General features: G+C 32.8%; 1 protein-coding gene across 1 annotated transcript in view; it reads left to right on the plus strand.

Moving 5' to 3' along the window:
* Nucleotides 1–20,069, plus strand: part of LOC146530014 (LIM domain only protein 3-like) — a 33,429-nt gene extending 13,360 nt beyond the window's left edge. The window contains exons 2-7 of the mRNA XM_085200476.1: nt 6,148–6,233; nt 12,627–12,864; nt 13,605–13,730; nt 14,220–14,361; nt 17,904–18,092; nt 18,364–20,069. Coding sequence (XP_085056602.1) covers nt 6,188–6,233; nt 12,627–12,864; nt 13,605–13,730; nt 14,220–14,361; nt 17,904–18,062 — 711 coding nt within the window. The 5' untranslated portion in view covers nt 6,148–6,187 and the 3' untranslated portion in view covers nt 18,063–18,092; nt 18,364–20,069. The remainder of the gene's footprint in view (nt 1–6,147; nt 6,234–12,626; nt 12,865–13,604; nt 13,731–14,219; nt 14,362–17,903; nt 18,093–18,363) is intronic.
* The last annotated feature ends 1,525 nt before the right edge of the window (nt 20,070–21,594 follow it).

Below are 21,594 nucleotides of genomic sequence, written 5' to 3' on the forward strand. Positions count from 1 at the left end.
TTAAAGCTATAAGGTCAGCAAAGTTTACCTTCAGGTCGATAAGATGTAGGTTCTAGCGGGTCACGAGACGTGGATAATGCAATCACCATTACGCCAAGAACCATTAAAACCCTTAACTATAGTGCTTTATATTATACAGACTAGCATAAGCTGCGTTTGTAGTATGCTATTGGTTTATGTTTTTTTTTAATTGTTGTGGGGAATTTGGTCTTAAATTGTAATATTAATAAATATTAAAAAAAAAGGAATTCTAATAAATGCATGAATATTAATTGATAAATTATTTTGTAATTTTTTGTTTTCATATTTTAATGTTTAAAACATAAAGATGTGTGACATCGAAAAATATCTTAAAGTTACGTAACTTATGAATATATATAAGGTTTATATGTACCTACAATGTCATATGTAACTTGATGATTAGTAGGTATTCGTATTACATAAGAGTATTGTGAAACCGTAAATAATCTGAGATAGAATCAGGCAGAGTGCGCGACGTCGCGAGACAATAAAGGTAATGTAGGCAAGATATTTGCCAATATCTTTGTAGAGTCCCGAATATCTCGAGATCGTGTTCTCCCTACATAAAAATTGTTCCAGAATAGAGATACTATCCGGATAAATATTCAATTTCGCAACGGACGAAAAAGATTTGATACCTTTGCTACCTACTCACTTTATTGGATGATAGTCTTTGGAATGGTGGAGATAATCATATTCATAGTTTTTCAACTTATAAATTCGTTTTTTTTGATAGAGAAATTGGTTGTATGTTTTTGTTCCGCTTGGGTGTTTCATTAGGTTCATACAACCTAAACTAGACACTAAAAAGTAAATACGGATTTTCAAATCTTAATATGATTTAGACATTTTATGTATTTTTTTATTTATATAATTCTTTAATTAATATAAGTTATATTTTACTATTACGAGTATGTGTTATATCAATGCTGACTAACAAGTAGCAACTGAAAAACAGCTAGCAAGAGTAATGACAATATGTCAACAACAGGAGACAGTTAAATGTGAAACTAATAAAGATGACTTATGAAAACCGAAAAGTCGATAGATACTAATTCTATCTTATTTTGTATATACCTTGAAGATTTTACAGGGTAGGCACAAATAATTTTAGATATTATCATTTTATGTCAACCTTAAAAGAATCATAGTAGCCGAATTATAGCTGATTATTTTTTGTCTTTATAAGTAATTCGATTAAATATTTCAATTTTAAATATAACCATTTTTCTTAATGGAAGTCGCAACTATAGTCGTCGTGGTATAAAGATGTCTCATCTACATTACGATGTCTTATTTTCTACGAACAAGATAATAATTATTAGTAGGTAATATAATAATTTATTTAACTTCAATCTGAGAAAACTTACTTGTTAGCAACCCTAAGCAAAAGGGGGAGGCCGGTATTGAATGAGATTGCTTCTTACCAACCAAATGGATCACGTAGTGGATGAGATGTCACTGTGTTTTAAGATACCAATTCGGACTATCTGATGCTGAAACACGTTTGTATTTCTCTTAAAATACTTTTCATGTTGAGTTTTATTATTATATTTTATTTCTTAATATTTCTTAACTATTGAATGTTGAAATAACAAACTATTTGGAATTTACATATAAATTAGTTCAAGAACTAAAATACAAGAAAAATATACGGCCATTATACTATAGCTATGAACATCTTAAAGTATTTCACCGCATTTGGACTCATTACGTAACAGTTAAGCGCATTGCCAACGTAATCAAGTAAATACATTTACACTCTGTAATTGGGAAATTCCCGAGCTGGGCGCCATAGACGCGTCGGCGGTGGGCGGGCGCGGGCGCGGGCGCTGAAAAACAATTTCACGCCAAATCTTAGCTTGTGTTTTCCTATTTCCTTTTTATTTATCTTTTCGTCTTTTCTTTTCACGAGAATCAATTTCACGGATGAGTGTTGCGATGATTTCAGTTCAAAAAGCGCGAGGGTTCAGTGAGGCTAGGTGCACGTTTGCAGTCCGAAGATGGGACGACTAGTTTTCAATATTGTTTAGTTTTAGGATTTTGTAACGCATTTTGATAATAAGCTTTGTGAAATTGAATTGTCCTTTTTCGTATGTTCTTATGATACTTTTCAAAACTTGTATATATTTTTATTTAAGCGATTAATTTTCATGCGAAAGCTAGTTAAAACTGTATGTTGCTAAATTATTCTTTGTATAATTATCAAGCTTAATTGAATAAAATAGCAATAGTTTGACCTATGACATTACTTGCTAACAGTCTACTTCAAATGCTAACGGTGACTATAGGTTATTTGAGTTCATTTATTATAACATAAAATATAGGGATCCCGAAATGAATACACTAACAGGCACCGCGAATCGGACGGACGGTCCAAAGCTATTCAAAATTGTCGGGTCCAGGCGCCTCCCTCTCTCGGAATTGACAATTTTACGGGCGGTTTATTTCCGGACACTGAACTTCCTTGCTTGCTTTACACGCACCCGCCACCCGCCACCCGCAGGCCCCTTACCCCTTTCGCTGTATTATCATAAGCATCGCTTTAACCTTAAGCAAATTTTAAAAGTTTAGATGTAGTTAATATACGATATAAGTTAGTATTCTGAGTCCAGTCGTGGAACAGAGGCACAAGTGTATTGACACTTAACTCGACTGGCGGTGGGTTCGATCCCTATTCGAGGAAATTAAATATTTATTTAATTTTATATCTTAACTTTTTCGCTCTGGTGACGAAGCAAAGCGCGGCCTTGGGTTCCGCCAATGACTCCAGAATTCGGCGAAAAAAGGGGGAACGGAGTGTCTTAACACTAGGTTCCCTCTAGCTAACCTGGTGTGTGCGGGATACAGCGCGAAGCTGACGGTATAGGTTTATATTTATTGGCTGTCTTGGAAAAATCAAACTGTCATAACATAATCATGCCTATCAATTTAGTTCTAAAGTGACGTTACACATTTCTAAGGCGCTACATAAAATTTACATTGTATGTAAGTGTCTTAAGCGAAAGCTTCCCACTTAAAAGCTCTACAAATGCACTGAAAGCTCTTTCGCGCACTAATCCCAAACCTTTTAGCTGCAATCAAAAGCCCCGAGCGCTCGGCGCGGGCCGACGTGATGCTTGTGGAAGCGCCTAGGAATTTAATTTACATTTTTAATTAAGTTAAATTTTGTTCGAAAAGCTTTCACGGTATAAGAGTTTTCTTGATTAGAGTTCAGCTTTAGTTGAAGTTTGAGATTGATTAGTGGAGGTTTAATTGCTCTCCGCCGGTGAATAATGAATTCGATCAGTGCCGAGTCAGAGGGAAGTGTAGTCGAATTAGTTTAGCTTGAATAAGTCTTTTATTTTTGTATTTTATTTTAATTGAAACTTTTCATGAAAATTAAAGTTATACATGCGTGTTATTAAAAACTTACTACTTTTTCCTTACACATAAGTAAACTCTTCCATAGAGTGTGAATATTTTTTTACTCCAAAAATAATATAAAAACTTTTAAAACAGTGAAATTGTTGCTCGCAGTTAAATTAACTTTGAAAAGATTTGACATCTAACATAGATTTCTATTCAAAACGAATAAACAAGTGTCTCAATTCAGTCACGTTCATAGAAAAATTAAACATATAATTAAGATCCTATATCAAACAGATCCCATGTAATTCAATTATACAGTAGCAAATTATTAACTGTACTTAAATGATGCAAAGTTAATAATAAGCATTTTTTCCCTTAAATTGAGCAATCACTATCAGTAAGCAATCAATCTGGTTTACCCTACTTTTATATTTTAATTTAAAAATATATATATTCACTTGTAATATGTATTAAGCCTAAAGTAATGTCCATCATAAGCTAGCGTTTCGTTTTTCGATGGTTGCCACGTAATTGATGGCTGGGGTGAATTTTAACGTAATGGTGCTTAATTGATCGTGTTGATAACGCAATCGTAATAGTTACTTATATACATATAAATAAAAGCTTATTAAACGTTTCTTCTCTTCGTTATTTATAAGTGAAAAGCCGTTCCAAACAGATATGCATACTTAAGTACTACAAAGATATAAACATAATTATTGTGGTATTTTAGTTAATGAATAACTTTGAAGGTGTATGCTGCCATAAGGCAAGATCATGTACGTAAAATGATGAAGTAAAGGAATCAACACCCATGTCACGCACCACAACGTTATAAAGTACCCGCTTGGCCGCTTGTAAATCGGCGATGGCACAAAAGACCCTTGGTGCTGACGTTAAAGCGAATAAATAAGAGACTTCCCCAAAGCACTCTCGGTGAGAACAAGTTGAGAGCCGGTGACGTACGGTTTGACATAGAATATTTTATTTGGGCCTGCGTCGCCGCCATCTATTCCACTTATCCCAACACTCTGCTGAATTTTTGACACGTCTGCCAAGAATTGGTCTTTTTATGCTTGCTTTAGTGTGTCAGCAACCTTTACATCGGAATTACGCGACATGTGCCACCACGAGACTATTACTTATTTGTCTTAGGTCTTATTTGTCTTTACTGGTGACAGAATATGGACCTACTTCTTAAATTATTTCACGTTTCATTTATGTAGGTTAACAGACAAATATAACGAGATTCTAATTTCTCTTTCGTGACGCTTATAACATATTTGAAAGGAGTGTACAGTTTTATTTAAAATTGATCTTAAATCAGTACAGCTCAGGCCACTCGGTGCGGCACAGCTGCCTACCCTCTCACCCAAATGGACCGAATCCGGCGCAAGCAATCCATATTAGATTTGCCCGCTCTCATATCCATTCTGAGATGTTCATATTTTATTGGGGCCAATAAAACGGATTCATGAATATGAGAAATGCATAACGAATATCGTATTTATGGATGGAGGCGCCCCCGCTCGCGGCGGATGTGTCGCGGGTAATTTGATAGCCGCCTTTGTAACAGGTGCTGATGGGAATTTCGATATGGCAGTAAAAGTTTATTCTTTCGCTTTTGAATTTGATATCCATTTGGTAAAGTGTGTTTTTTAATTAATTATAATCGTATAATAACTTCATACAGAAGTAATAAATAACATAATACTACATTTATTTGTTCCCTAAATATATTTCAAAGTAACATTGGGAAAACAACAAAATTCCAGTACTATTTGGATATTACTTTATTATTGAAACTATAGAGTAAATCACATTGAAGCTTTATTTTCCAATTTTTCTATCTATTGTATTGTCTAGTAAATGAAAATATTTTGTAAGATAAGAGTCAAGGATAATTTATCTAACTAAACAAGAGATTAAAACTATTAACTTATAAATATTTTTTGAGTACGATTTTTATTATATTAGTTTTGTTTAAGAAAAAACAACATACGAAAACATATTATAATATAAATTATCTGTAATGTAGGTAGGAATACATCAAATTATAAGCCACAGGCGATATTGGTGCCTTCTTAGAGTTTCAATTTACAACTTGCATGGACATCTCAACCTTTAAGGGAGATACCTCTAATAGTGTGTCCTCTTGGCATCTGAATATGAACCCTATGCCCTTAGCATAAGGAATAAAGATATTGTTATTCATATAAATAACTTTGAGTGTTGCAAATAAAGCCTTGTCTCTGGCGTAGATGGTATATTTTCCTAGTTAGGCTAATATGTTGCCGTTTGACGGCATTTTGTCGGAGTAATAAGGTCTCACATAGAGTGGACGTAAGGAGAGGATATCGTTTATTCTAATGAGGTTTCGCTACGAGACGCGTGCCGCTCTCGTCCGACGTTCTTAGCAATATATTTTGTATAGCAGTCTAGCTACTATTTATGTATGAAATAAATTGAAATCAATATCTTTTTAATAGAAAATATACACAAATAACCGTCTTAGTTTATAAATAATCATCAAATTTAGCTTATAAGCCAAAATACTATTTCATAATAGTCATACAAATATGTATTTAATAACAGCACAGCCGCCAGTTGAGTTCTGCCACTCGAAAAATTCGGCGAAAAGTGGGTAATAGTGTTTTAACACTAGGTTCCCTCTGCCTACCTCCCATATGCGGTGCACAGCGTAAAACTGATTTTATTTTATGTTTATTTACGCTGCAAGTTATGGTAGTTAATGGTCTTTCCCTATTGTTACAGGATAATTACTGCCGTGTGATGCTCGAGTGACGAGCTCAATATGATTCGTGATCCGCCGGCCATGCACAAGCCCGACAATTCTAATAGTAAGTAGAGCATAATAACCTAAATAATAAAAGTTCAGAGGCCAGTCGTGGCGCAGGAGCACAAAGTGTGACTTTGGTTGTGGGTTCGATATCCACTGGAGGAAATATTTATTCAAATTTATATTTCCATTTCTTCGCCCTGGTGTCGACGCTAAGCGCGGCGTTCCGTTCCGCCACTCAACACGCAATGGGAAACGGAGTGTCTTAACATTAGGTTCTCTCTGCCTACCCTGCTGCGTGCGGGATACAGCGTGAAGCTGATCTAATAAAAAAGTCAGACCAGAAAAGTTGGTATGTACAATTATTAAAACAAAAATGTAAACAAGGCAAAAGTAAGATTTGTGTTTCGCTGATGTAATTTTTTATATTAGGACAAACAGGCCGTGAATAAAACGGGAAGGGTTGCGCCATAAACCGGCCGGCTACGTCCGTCGCGATATTAAAAAGGGGACGAACGATATTGCAATATCACATTTATGCGAAATGTCCAACATTCAGATTGTATTGATAAAAATAAGCGGTTTTTTATTGTACTCGTAGGTCACGAAGCTACCTTATCTATTTACTATACGCGGAATGAATTGACATGATTTCGGTTTACCAATGAACCTATTCGTGGAATGATTTCTGCTAAAGTAGTTTCTTCGTTAACTTTCTCTTATACTGGAGGAAGGTCACGTTAAAAGCTTGAGGATCCTCTTGAAGGGTTTGGAGGAAGAGGTTGATGACAGTGGACGAGGCAAAAGAGGTATGTAGAGACCGTAGCGTTTGGCGCTCCGTTCTCTCTGACTACCCCGCTAGAGATAAAGCGTGAAGTTAAGTTTCTCTATAAGATTAACTCTGTTACTATGATTTTCTTTCTTTTATAGGACTCTTAAAATAATCAAGATCGAGTTTAGCGTTGTTACAGCTATTAAGCAAATCGACGAGACGGAAAATAGAATGTCTTAGAGTCTTGTTGCATTCATTGAATATTATAGCTACTTAAATTTAACAATTAATTAGATAAAACGCCACAAATCTTTTGTATAACTTAAGTTGGAAGAGCAAACCTACATTTTAGACACTCCGTTCTTACTTTTTAGCTTTTGCAGGTTGTGGATCGAATGGTCGGTTATCTTACGAAATTAGAGAAATGAACATAAGTTTAATATTAATTCTAATCATTCTTGCAAATTAATATTAATGTTATTCAGGATATATGAGGATCTAGCACACAATCGTCGCGTTGACAGTCATATATGTATGTATGTATACAGTGCCGCCGTGCCATAATGACCTCATGGCCTATTAATTCTTTTAATTGCATTGAAAATGTCACATGGCGGTTCTACATATTTTATGTTTGTACGTTAAGAAAACCACGAAGCGGAATGTTCTCATTTTTACGTATAAACTCACATGAGTATTGAATGCACAAGCAACTGCGGAAAATTACAAAGACAGTTGGGTGCATAGAAGCGTGCACGTGCACTATGGCAGAGAGAGAGAGAGAGAGACGCGGCGGCTCGGGCCGCTTGGGCGGCCCTGATAAAATTTATGGCCACTTCCCCTTTAAAACAATATTGAGGGCTCAGTTGGGATTTATGTCTCGCCGCCGCTGCAGCGACTCAATTTATTCTTCAATTTTTCATACAATAACTCACATACGTATTAGGAGTGATGGATGAAAAAGACTAACTTTCGGGCTTTAATAAGAGCCTCCAGATGCGAATCTCCAAATTGGCTGAAGTTTATTGCCCACTTATGTCAAGCTTTGCTTGCCCTCGCAGCTATTCTCAGTGAAAATAATTTACGACGTTGATTGTGTTGACTTAGTAAACGTTTCATTGTCTTATTTTATTTGTATCGTATAAAAGTTCATACTTAATTTTTTACTTTCTATATTTAATATTTCTCTATATATTTATTATAATTTAATACTAATTTGAAAAATAAAATTGTCTACTATATAAAAACTTATATGATATTTTAAATAATGTATAGTAAAATATCAGTAATGTACTCGTATATGCGCTTTGGACGAGCGCAAATGAAAGAAAAATATGAAACAGGGTAGGACTTGTAATAGGAAAATAGGTATTGAATAACAGAATCGAGATTGGAATACTAAACGAAACATTCCGATTAAAACAATAAACTTACTTTGAATTTTTTTTTAAATATTTTTTCCATTCTAAACTTGTAAATTAGATTTCATCATTGTTATACTTACATAGTGTCTGGCCTTAAGCTCATTGTGCTATTCCTTAATACTTACGCAAAGTTAAAAAGTAAATAAAAAAAAATCATATTTTCTTAGAAAAATATATTATCTTTAATACCAGCAATGAAAAGCAATTAAGATACGGTTTTCTGCCATAAAATAATTGGAATTTTAATTGCTTAAACAGAAAACTCTTTCTTTAGAAATCGTTTACCACTGCCATTAGGCTTAATTCAAAAATTAATTTAAACTTTCACAAGGTTGCGTCGGGAAGCGAGCTCCAGCGTAAAGGCAATATCAATTTCATAATTTTAATTAAAAAAACTAACTTCTCTGATGACAAAGTCTCGTACTTTTTTAATAACGGAAATGTTAACGACGGTGGATTTAGGAGGGCGAGGGAGAGGGCGGGGTACTTGTGAGGTCTTTTTAGCTATTGCTTAGTTGGAATTTTAATAAAGATGTTAAATATATTAAAATTTTCTTAATGAGCTTTTCACACAAAAATATGATTGCGATTCTTTCGGCTTAGCTGTTGATATATTTTGTATAATTTACTATTAAATATTTGTGCAAACATGTGCATGTGCAGTTAAGTTACTTTGAAAAAAAATACGTCAAATAATTTGAAAACTCTCCCCACCCCCATTCCATTTAAAATAACTGTCATCGAATCTTAAATTCAACTATAATATAGTATGTTAAGAAATATTATTTATTAATACAAAAACCAGTTTAATTTAATATAATAGCGAAACGTTAAAACATGCAAAGATAATTAAGAAATGATAACATAATTAAAACCGCATCTTTTATATTAACAATATTAATAATACATGCAGAATTTTAGAAAGTAAGTATAATAATTAATAATGATATACAGTACAGTACGGGCTTGTTACGTTTTTACGTTCATCATTAAGGCAAAACCCGCATTTGGTTAAATCTAATTACGCCCGCATAATGGATATCGCAACAACGCAATCAGCTCCATTGTTTAATGAGTGACCGACAAGTGAAACTAAATAAACCATAAGCCATTCGGAATAGCTGCCTGCGACCGCTGTAATTGTATCTGTCATTGTTTTTTAAAAGCTTTTTTTAAATCAGCTTCACGCTGTATCCCGCATATAGCACGTTAGGCAGAGGAAACCTACCGTTGAGACGCTCCTTTCCCCATTTTCCGAATCCAGGCATTCCGTGTTGAGTGGCGGAATTCAATGCCGCGTTTTATCTCGACACCAGAGCAAAATTGAAATATGAATTATTTCATTTCCTCGAGAGGGAATCGAACCCACAGCCTATGCGCCACGACTGGTTTCTTATTAGATATAACAACAATAATGTTAATTTTATGATAAAAATATAATATTAAAGTTATAAATGTTGCATTCAATTTGCATTAAATTATTCAATTTTAATGTTGTTAATATAAAGCTACTAAATACGTCTGTATTTTATTAACAATCTTATTTAAGAAAAACAATAAATTAAAGACAAAAAATATTTTTTTTTAGAAATGTATTTTTTAGTGTGGAATAACATTTAAAAAAAAATAATAATATAAAAAACTACAAGTGAAATTCAAATCATTAGCGTAAAGTATAATATGTGGTTGTACTTGTGCGTAACTCATCGAGTAGGTATTCATCGCGTTCCGCTCATACGGGAAGGCCACGTTAATTGCGAACGATTGTAAATTGCACGGAATGATTGCGGAGCGGTCGTGATGCGGGTTCATTACAATAACCTGACATTTAATTGAATCCAAGGAATGCTACCTACTGCGGAGACTGGGGACACGCACCACTACGCTCACTTATTTTAGTAATACACTAGTTACTATTACATTGTTTCGACTTATGTTAAATATGCATTTTCTATCTTTTTTTACTGAAATTTATTACTTAGTAATGATGAATGTTTTATAAATATTTGCATAATTATTTCTCATTGCCTTATCCTTCGTATTATATTAAACGTTTAGTTAATAATTAATTATTGAACAATTAAAATATCGTGTAATTGCATAGAATCGATTATTTTGAATAGGTATATTGTTTTTAAGTAAGGTGGTTTATCAAACTAAATTGAATTAGTTCATCTAATAATGTTTGTTTCTATAACTAATTAGATATAGCAAAACTTAGTTTCTTTTCATCTCATCATCATCATCATACGTGTTCATTATAATTATTTTAAAACATGTCGGTGTTGGCAAAAGCACACGCAGGCTAGTCCTCAGCCAAATCTCTATCAAGTTCACGACGCGGCAGTAATAAAAATGGAAAACACAAAGCGACTTCCTTCACTAACGGACATTTATGTAAATCCAACTTTATTAACTCGCTCCACTTTATTGCTTCGCTTATTAGGTTTTTATTAACGCTATACGAACCACACCTAGATAGTCGAGACCGTAAGCAGATTCTATGCAATATCGTGGCATTTATTAATCGCCTACACCCATATATGTAAACGAGTAAACATCTATAATGATACAAGAAATAGGTATTGTTTTAACTTTTTGCGTTCTCTTGTGGGAATTTGTTATAAGTATTCTTTGAAAACATTTTGCATTTGTTCATTACATTGTAAGCGTATATAAGGACAATTAAAGTCAATTATTTCTCATAATCAATGAATAATTGCAACATTAACATTATACCATTTTAAATGGACATAATTTTACTCCAACGAGATGAATAAACCATGTTTATTGCTTAATGATAAGCAAAAAAAAGGAAAATACAGTAATATCTATTGATGCATAGGAATATTAATTATTCTAGCATATTTATGTAATTATTAAAAATATTGTAATTTTATTGGTTTATAAAAACAAATAATTTCAACTTATTTGTGGCCATTATAATATTATGTTCTTTATAACTATATAAAATTTAATAATCTGTTCAACAGATACAGAGTATAATAAAAAACCACGCAACCCAAGCAACCGAGAAAAGCTAGTTCACTTACATTGCCCTCAGCCCGTACATTAATAAGTGCTTACAAGAACTATCCAGAGACCACGCTGTGCCTTTCCCGCTGTTCGCTAATTGCGTTTTACAACGCTCGGAGGTCGTACGTCATCTTTATTATTTTATATATTAACGAGCCGCCATTAATATAGTCCAATTAACTTTATTGTCGCGACGTCGACTCCAATGAGAGATGTATTGGCGATGAACGAATGATCGATCGAGATGAGTTATGTCCACCTAGTTACCCCTTCAATTGGACCACTGATTGGTTTGACGTATCATTATTGTGAGAACACGAAATTGGAAACGGATTTTTAAATTAATCTGTATTTTTTTTTTAAATTTGGAACGTCATTTTCGCTTTAATTGGAATATGAAATATCAGAAATTGGTATTTGGAGAATAAGTTTAAGGTAGGCTTTATCTATTTTTATACAGCGTAACTCTAAATATTAAAAAATAATTAAATAATTAGATATGTAGAAAATCATTATTTTATAAACTAATTACTAATTATTTTATTAAACCTATTTTTTACCTTGTTGCGTGTGCGCAATGACGTCACACTAAAGAGTTGAGCGCGTCACGCGGTCGCGTCTGCTCGAATTAATTGAGGTAATTACACGGGAGAAAACAATCGAGCTAGATGAATGCCGCCATGAATCGCGTATTATGGACAATTATCTGCCAGCCTCGTACCGAGTAGCGGGTAGCGAGACAGAATGCAGTATGTACTTCTAGTTAACTAAATTAATCATAACAAGCTGTTTTGATTTCATTTAGCATTAATTATATACTGTATCGTAAACAAATAATTGGACAAATATAATAATGAGTATAACATTGGAGACTAATTCAAATAGCCAAGATATTGATTTAAAATAAAGTTAATTCATAATAGAAATCTAGTTTTTAAATAAATTGTTCTAGGATTCCGTTGTCAATCATAACTTAACTCTTGTGTGTTCACTTAGTTCTTAGGTTTAAGCTCTCCGTATTAACTATTTGGTTCCTCAGTTCAAAATTTTTTATATATGTAAAATTTGAGTTCCATTAAAATTACTACAAATTCAGCATATAAGACATCAAAGTTTTGATTATTCTGAGTATTAATATACATTTTTCTCATTCAAATTTCTCTAACATTTCAACTTAGAAGCATTATAATTTATAATATTTATCACTTCTTATTTTGTTCAGATCAACAAGAAGAAAACAAATATGCACTAGGCGGAGGTGTGGTTAACAACCCCGGGGGAGCAAGGCTATGTGCTCAATGTGGGAAGGTCATCACAGAGAGATTCTTATTGAAAGCCATGGAACGCTTCTGGCACGAGGATTGTCTGAAGTGCGGCTGCTGTGACTGTCGCCTGGGAGAAGTCGGTTCCAAATTGTACTATAAAGCAGACCTTATGCTTTGCAAGAGAGATTATCTTAGGTAATAACATTGTATATCTAATGATGAAAAAAAAAATCTTAACAATTGTATGTTTTATATTTATAATAAAAGTAGTATAATTGATCTTTCGGTGTGCTGACTTCCCATGTCCGGATGGGTCCGAAGAGTTGAGGATCGTGTGTGGTAGCGAGAATTGGAGAAGGCCTACGTCCAGCAGTGGACAAGATGGCTGTCGATGATGATGATGATAAATGATCATTTAGGGCTTTATAGTGTTTAAATCCACTTAATTAATTGATTCTAAACATTGAAAAATAACATTATTTCATTTAAATTGTCTTCATGTTGTTAGGTTTTGTGTTTTTATAGCCGCGTTCGTTGACACTATAAATTTATCTTTCATTTCACTTACATTAGAAAACATAAATGGTAACTATATTAATCATGTATGTTATAGTAGAAAAGCCATCCAAGTTTTTATACATACTTTTATCGTAACCTGACACTATTTGCTATTGAATAGATTATAAATTCTATGGACAGAGGATTCGTATTGAATTTCTGATGCCATTTGTAATCCATACAAGGATATTTATCAGCTAGCGGTCGCGTTTACATTAATAACCAATAACGACCAATGTAGCACTTAAAATAAGTGTTTTTGAATTTAAATTTACCTAACACGTCAGTAGCGTCCTTAAAAATAGTAAAAAACCTCCACATCCACGTTCACGTTTCAAATTGCATTTTATATTTAATGTGTTTTGATATATTAACAGGCTATTTGGAGCTACGGGTAACTGTGTGGCGTGCAACAAAGTCATTCCCGCATTTGAAATGGTTATGCGAGCTAAGAGTTTCGTTTACCACTTGGAATGCTTTGCTTGTCAACAGTGTAATCACAGGTAACTTTAGTTCACTATATTAAAATTTCTCTATTTATATATTAAAATAAAATCAACCTTCACGCGGTATCCCGCATACAGCAGGGTAGGTAGAGGGAACCTAGTGTTAAGACACTCCGTTCCCCACTTTCTGCCGAATTCTGGAAGCATTGCGTGTTGAGTGGAAGAACTTAACGCCACGCTTTGCCTCGACACCAGAGCAAAGAAATGGAAGTATAAATGTAAATAAATATTTCATTTCCTCGAGTGGGGATCGAACCCACAACTGTCGCGTTACAGTCACACCCTTGTACCGCTGCGCCATGACGGCCTAGAGAAGATCTCTATATATAAAATCTTATTAATATTAATTCTGTATATATTTAAAGTTTGTCTAAAATAACGCATTTCTCTGACAAATTAATATCTAGCTTTCTTTTTAAGTTAATTATGATGGAATGTATTTAATACCCAGTATAGCATTATCAAAGAGTATATAAATCTGTGCAGGTTCTGTGTGGGTGACCGATTCTATCTCTGTGACAACAAAATACTTTGCGAATATGATTACGAAGAGAGGCTGGTTTTTGCCAGCATGGCGGCTAACCCCAGCGGCTTGGCGCACATCCGGCGACAAGTTAGTGGATTACAGGTTCGTTACTTACGTTTCTATTATTATAAATTCTTATTGACTAAATTAAATGTCTGCTCGTTTTTCATTATTTTTCATTTAATTATATTATATTCATGTAGGTAGTTCCGTGTGTGGGTCATAATCAGAAAAGTGGACATTTTCGAATTCGTAACGTAACTGATAAGTAACAACACTGATAAAGTTTGTTACGAAACTGATGACATAAGGCATTATACACAACAAAATAACGATATTATATGAATAAAACTATTGTTTTTTTTTATTTAATGAGACACAGATCAAAATTTTAAAGGTTCAATCGTTGAATTAACAGATTATAAATGTAAGAAGAAAACATAACAAAGTGAGAATATTAACAATATAATAATGCTAGTTCGTAACGTAATAAATTTATATTTCTAGTTAGAGATCACAAAGTTAATGATAAAATTAAATTCACTTTAAAATATATCAAAATTTGAGTCGTTATCATTGGAATTAAGTTTAATTCTTTGTAAGTGTTTATTCCGCATATCTTCATATTTAATAGAATTGGTCTTTTTAAGACGTTCTCTATATCTAAAAAAAAAAAGCATTTGTTTCAGCATTTGACATAGGAGCTTACGCTTACTGAAAATACAAAAATATATATCAAAAAATAATAATCACAAAATCACAACTAATTTCAGAAAGAATAAAAATAAATTTTAACTAAATCGGTTCAGCTGTTTCTGAGATTAGCGTGCACAAACACATAGACAAACAAGCAAACAAGCAAAAAAACTTAAAAATCATTATTTTTGGTTACTTTACGTTATGAAAAGTCACTAATAGTTTTTTTCATATGCCAGCATTTTTTTTTTCTTATATACATATCTTCCATATACAAGCACCGGTTCGATAAAATTTTATTATAAACATATATAAGAAAACATTGGTACCGTATTTGTGAACTAGGCTTCATATTTTCTCAGTTTCGTTACGTAACGAAATATAACGAAATTGAGAATGAAGTCTGAGAAATTCTAACCTTTTTAAATATTTGCTCATAAGCCACGTGTTGCATGTGCAAGCACTGACGTTCTTTTTTGAGATTTTGTAAAAAGAAGCAAATAATATAAACAAGAAAACGAAATTATAGAATACTTACCAAAATAAAAGCCGTTTATAACCCTGAGATGTAATTTTACGCATTCCCTTTAAAACATTTGAACCCCTCAACTGCAGCGAGAACACTACTGGTTGTAGCTACAACAGCATTGACTTTTAGAATAATGGTGCCACAATAAAAACTAATATTAAATACCATCCAAAATAATTGCGTTCATATCTTAATTGTACGTTACTAGCCCTGAGTAACAAAAAGACAATATTTTGGGACAAATTTAGTTAATTAATATATATTATTTATTAAATAATGTATCAATAAAAGTAGTTCTATTTAATATTATGCATAAAGTAAAGTAATGTAAACATACCTGAAATCAAATAAAACCATAAATATTCGTAACAAATCAATTTTTAAAAAGTAAAGTGGTGAATGGGACACGAAAAATTGTATGGAAGCATTTTGAAAGGTTTTTTGCAACTAACAAAAAATACTATTAAAAGCCTTAATACATTTAAAATATTACAAAAATCTTTAAGTTAATAAGTAAATTTATATTAAATGGCAAAATATTTAAATTATCTTTAAAATTGTATTTTTAAAACGCATTCAAAGTAGCGGGACAAGAAAAGACACAAAATGTGCACTTTTTCTGATTATGACCCGTGTATATTTGTGTATTATTATGTGTACCCATATATATAAAATCTTACAGTAAAACATAATGACTTAAATATGCATTAATAATGCAGTTTTACTTACAATTGAATAAAATTCCATACTTTTAAATAATCTATGGAGATCCAAAGGTTATTTAATTTTTTTTAACAGCATATAATACAATTTCGTTATTACTTTAAAATGAATATCATTATTATAAAAACTATTTTATTTCATAAAACATACAATTTTATACTTCTGTCTATTATACACATTTTATATCAAAAACTTGATGTGTATTAATTAGGCTTTGATTATCTTTAGCTGGAGGACCATACCATACCATAGAAACAACCATTTCCGCTACACCGTCAACTCCATGATATTGATCAGAAATTTATAATATATACGAGTAAATGGATATTTCAGTATGAAACATCAATAAAGGAATACGTGTATCTACTTCAAGTATTCGTATCTATTAATAATCGTTAGACGTTGGTCTTTAATTATGTGAATATTATCTTTCATCAAAGTATCATATTGCAAGTTCCCACCACGTGGACTCGAGACGGACTGCCACGTCCGATCACTTACCAGCTTTTGTTCTGACGTGGACCAATAAACGATGCTAATACAGCTCAGGGTTGTTTTCTTTCACATTAATTCTATATGAGGGCATATGGAAGGTTTTTTAAAAGTTTCTTTTTATAGAGCATTTATTAGTTTAATACAAAGAATTGGTTATTCAGAGAGATTAAAAATTAAATTATTTTAGAGAAGTAGGTTTTCTGGTGTCTGTGTGCACTTTATCTATTGTTTGGAATATTGATCAAAGTAAGAGGGTATATTGCTATTTATTAATATAGAATTCATATCCTCAGCTTTCGTATCGGCAAACAAAAGAAGCTCCTCTACAGCATTATGTATACACTTACCAATTTATTACGGACAAAGTTATTTTGTACGCTTGTTTGAATTTTATATGAAAATGCAAATTACTCAGTTACTGCAATAAGTCTCGTTAAGCTTACACATATAATGCGAAGATAAAAAGCTTTTTTCCTACGACCCATCCTAAATAAAGACACGTGAAAAAGTAGGCTCAGAAGGAGTAAATAACTCCCACAAGGACACTGTTAGTGGAAGATTCTATCTCCACTTTATTATGTTTCTTTTGCGATCATTAATCTTTCTCGTACGAACGCTTGTCGGAATGGGAATGTGGGGGGATCTATTTCATTTTATGAGTCGCGCGAGTAGAGGGAACCCATTCAGCCGCACGACATTCCTAATCGACTTTTTGATTGCGCGCACCGTGTACTGTACTGTGGGGCGCTTGACAGGAGAATTGCTAACATTGAAATCGAATTAGCGTTAGTGTTTTGTTCTTTTTGGTGTTTGTTTTTTGTAGCGTTTCACCAAATTGCATTTATGATTGATAACTTATGAAAAAGGATAGTTGTGACCCAGGGGCACAAGCATGTGGTTGTAGCTGCGACAGATGGTGGGTTCGATTCTCACTTGAAGAAATGAAATATGTAATATTTTTATTTTTTCATTCTGGTGTCGAGGCACAGCGCGGCTTTGAGTTACGTCATTCAACACGCAGTGTCTTTAAAATTCGGCGGAAAGTAGGGAGCAGAGTATCTTAACACTAAGCTTTATCTGCTTACTGTGCTACATGCACGACAACGTGGAGCTGAAACAAATGCTGATTGAATACAATTTAAACTTATTTCCCAACAAAGTAAATTTTGTGTATAATTTTATTGTTAACGTGTTTTAACAGTCGCCAAGCAGTGGATACGTTGGTGGAGCGAGTGGTTGTCCGGGAGGCGCGGTGGGTCCATTAGTAGATAAGGACAACGGAGGCTGCGCCGGTGCTGACGACGCGTCCAGCGGGTACGGCAGCCCACCCGATCCCGATGTGTGTGATGCTGCACGATGACCGACAATGCAACGCCGGCTACTTGCCTCGGTTAGAACTTAAAAACTTATATTTTATGTTTCAATACTTAACATACTTTAAGAAGCGTAAAATAAACAAGAAATAAAAGGAAAACTTTACTTCTTTATTACTTACGTATTTGTTTAGAACGTGCTCGTAGACTATATTAACTTTAACTGTAAATTTTATGTGGATCTACTGGTCTTTGAAATAAAGGAATTATTGTTATACTGTCATGAATATAAATTATATTAAATATATATTAAATAAGTGTATATAAAGTTATTATTTTCATCTACAGGTGAAGCCTCACTGAGATCCGGTCGGTTTGGTTAGTCGCCATGAAGTATTCGCGCGTAGAGTCGCCCAACAGAACATTGTCACTCAATCCCACAATCACTTAGATAATTGACTTTCTCATTTCCATTAATGATACACAGAATTCACCAAATTACGACCACAACGCTTTTTTTACTTTTAACTAACTTTAAAAAAGTGCAATTTTACTTTAACCAACTTAAAAAAAAGTGCAGTTAAATGCAAGTGCAATTTTTAGAAACTGTTAAAACATTGAGCGAGCGTACGAGGAATTTATGCAAAACCCGCTAAGTGCATTACTACATCGAAGTATTTCAAACATAGTTTAAAAGCGTCGCAGAAGTATATTAGGATAGACGGGCCATGGATGAGGCCACTTTACAAAATGTCCGGGATGAGTCGCGATAACGTTGAGAGAACATGATATTTCCATTATGTATACGATTTGAGTCTACATGTTAAGATAGCGTCGCGTGGGTAGAGAGAGAGCGCACTCGCCTCCTACTATAGGTGTTGTATAGTACAGGGGTTCCCAACCTTTTTCAGCTCGCGGCGCAGTTACAAGTTTGGTATTTTTTGACGGCGCCCTACCCAAGCTAGTTCGCTATTAGAAAAAAAACAGTCGAAAGAAATAGATACCTACACTAATATGAAATTGAGTTTTATTTATTTAAATGAGAAAATAACAATTATGACAAGAATAATAAAGTACGACAGTTCTTAGTCAATTCAATGTGACGGTTGAGCTTGGTGGTCTCCGCACAGTTTCTCAAGAGATTTTGAGATTTCCGATTTTAGATTTAGGAACTAACTCACGGCGCCCCTTTTTACTTTCTATGGCGCACTAGGGCGCCGCGGCGCACGGGTTGGGAACCCCTGGTATAGTACATCTCGCTTAGCAAATTTAGCCACTCTGGATTTATAGTTGGAATATGTTTTTGTATATTTTTTGTATAATTTAATTGTATTAATGGAATTTAGTTATAAATTTTTCAAACAACGAGCCTGGTCCATTGATATGTTTGATCGTAGAAATAATCGATCTCATTGTTATAAATTTGCATGTACAGTGATATGCCTAAATATTGTTATCATACAAGGTATGAACTTTACTTGTGGTTGTTTATCTTTTCATTCTCTTTTTTTATGAATTGGTTAAGTAGTTATTGTTATTTTGTACCAAAGATATTTTCCGTTTAATGTTTTCATTTTAGTCTTCACAAAAGATCTACTTCTATAGATTTATTTTTATTAATGATACCATTTTTGGTACTCCGCAGTGGTGCAATGGTTGATAGTTAAGTATATTTGTATAAATATTAAGATATTTTGTAAATTGTACTTTTTTATTTTGCCATAGCTTCTGTGAATGTTAAACGCATACACACACCTACGTGGTCTCCAGATGGACATATTGTTTTAAATATTGGTGAAGTTCAAAATGTTTAGCTATATGCTTCAAATTTTTAACATTAAATAAACATGATTATTGTAAAATAGAAATTTTTACGATTAAAGATGTATTTATGTAAAAATTCAAACTGTCGTTACTTAGAATTAATGCTAGGATAGTATGTTTCGTCTAACACGTTGTATCATAGAAACAACAACACAAATCTCAAACATCGACAGAGTTATTTTTAATTTGAACGTTATTATGTAAATAAATATATTTATTTAACGACTCTATATGCGTGTTATTATTTACTATCCCAATTCATATAACTTTTAAGAAATGTTTATTAAATATATAAAATCCATCACTGTACTGATCATTAGTTACTAATTTTCTTTCATTTTTATAACCTCCCACACCTTATAGGGAAATCAAAGATAAAATAATGTTGATGTCAGAGTGGAGGCACTATTGCGTGTAAATTAGGTGAACGTTTTGTCTTACCAGAGCGGAAAAATGAAAAATAATGTACATTATCACTCCGCAAGTGCACTACGATGATGGCGTCAAATACTTAGATATTTAATTATTTACTGGAAAATAATATACAATAATCTATATTTATGAATGATATTATCAAATAGAATTGTTGTCATAATTGATTCGAAGCAATTATAAATATAGCTTTTAACGAGTCAAGAAATAATTGAAAAAATCCAGATTATCACTACCAAAGATAACTTGGATTCATTACAATGTTTAGATTATAAAACAATAAATTATTTATCATTTGGCATTTAGATATGTCTCTAAAGTTGGACACCATTATGACTAGTAGTAGTTACTCTCTATAGAGTAGGTACTACTAGTCATAATGGTGTTAAGCTGTAAAATAATATAGGTAGAGTAAGAAGTAAGTATATAAAAAAGAAATTATTTTAAAGAAATTGCTATATCAAGTTAATTTATGTAATAATATAATTATTTAAAATAATTTCTTACTAAAACACTAACAATGCAACCTAACCTGGACTTAAAGTAATAAAACCAAAATTACGAGAGCATCATTAAATCCAAAAAGTACAGCCTCAGTATTCTGTGATGAAGAAAATATACAAAGGAATTACATAGATATAATTAGAAGAATTATGTTTAATCGAACAATTTAATTAAAAAAAAGGAACTATGTAAGTAAACAAACAAAAAAACATAACAACTGCTAAAATATAAAAAGTCCTAAGTCTAAAGTAGACTGAAAAATTAACGTTAACAAAACGAAACATTCCACTTATAAATAAACACTTAAAAAATTCTCACGTACATTCAAGATATTTAGGTTTTTAAAGTACCTTCGTTGGGCTTTGCATATTGTGGTAATTGGCAAGAGACCTCATCCAACAATATAATCTTTTTGAATCACTTAAAAATACATCAGGTTGTTAAACAAACGCGCTCCGCGTGTTCGTGAGAAACATAAAGATAATATTTAGAAGAAAAATCTTGTTAAACGTAAACAAGGGATAAAAAGAAAAAGTCATTCAAATTCAATATTGATTTTCACTTCATTAGTTTTTATCATTCTAAATTATAATCAAATCCTTTAAAAAAACCATACAATTTAATCCTTGCCTATACTAAGCGATACTTTAAAAAACTTAAAGAATGAAATGTCGAGCCCGAAACTTTTTAAATACATTCAAGAACACAAATCCAAACATGTGTGTTTTATTCTTTATAATTAGGTCGAAGTCTTGTTTTTGTTGTACCGCGCTTGCCGGGAATGTCCATAAAATTCTCGACGACGAGACGCATTAACGA

Source organism: Heliconius melpomene, chromosome 17 (genome assembly GCF_056956725.1).
Source record: "Heliconius melpomene rosina isolate 202511_hmr_F chromosome 17, ASM5695672v1, whole genome shotgun sequence".
NCBI lineage: Eukaryota > Metazoa > Arthropoda > Insecta > Lepidoptera > Nymphalidae > Heliconius > Heliconius melpomene.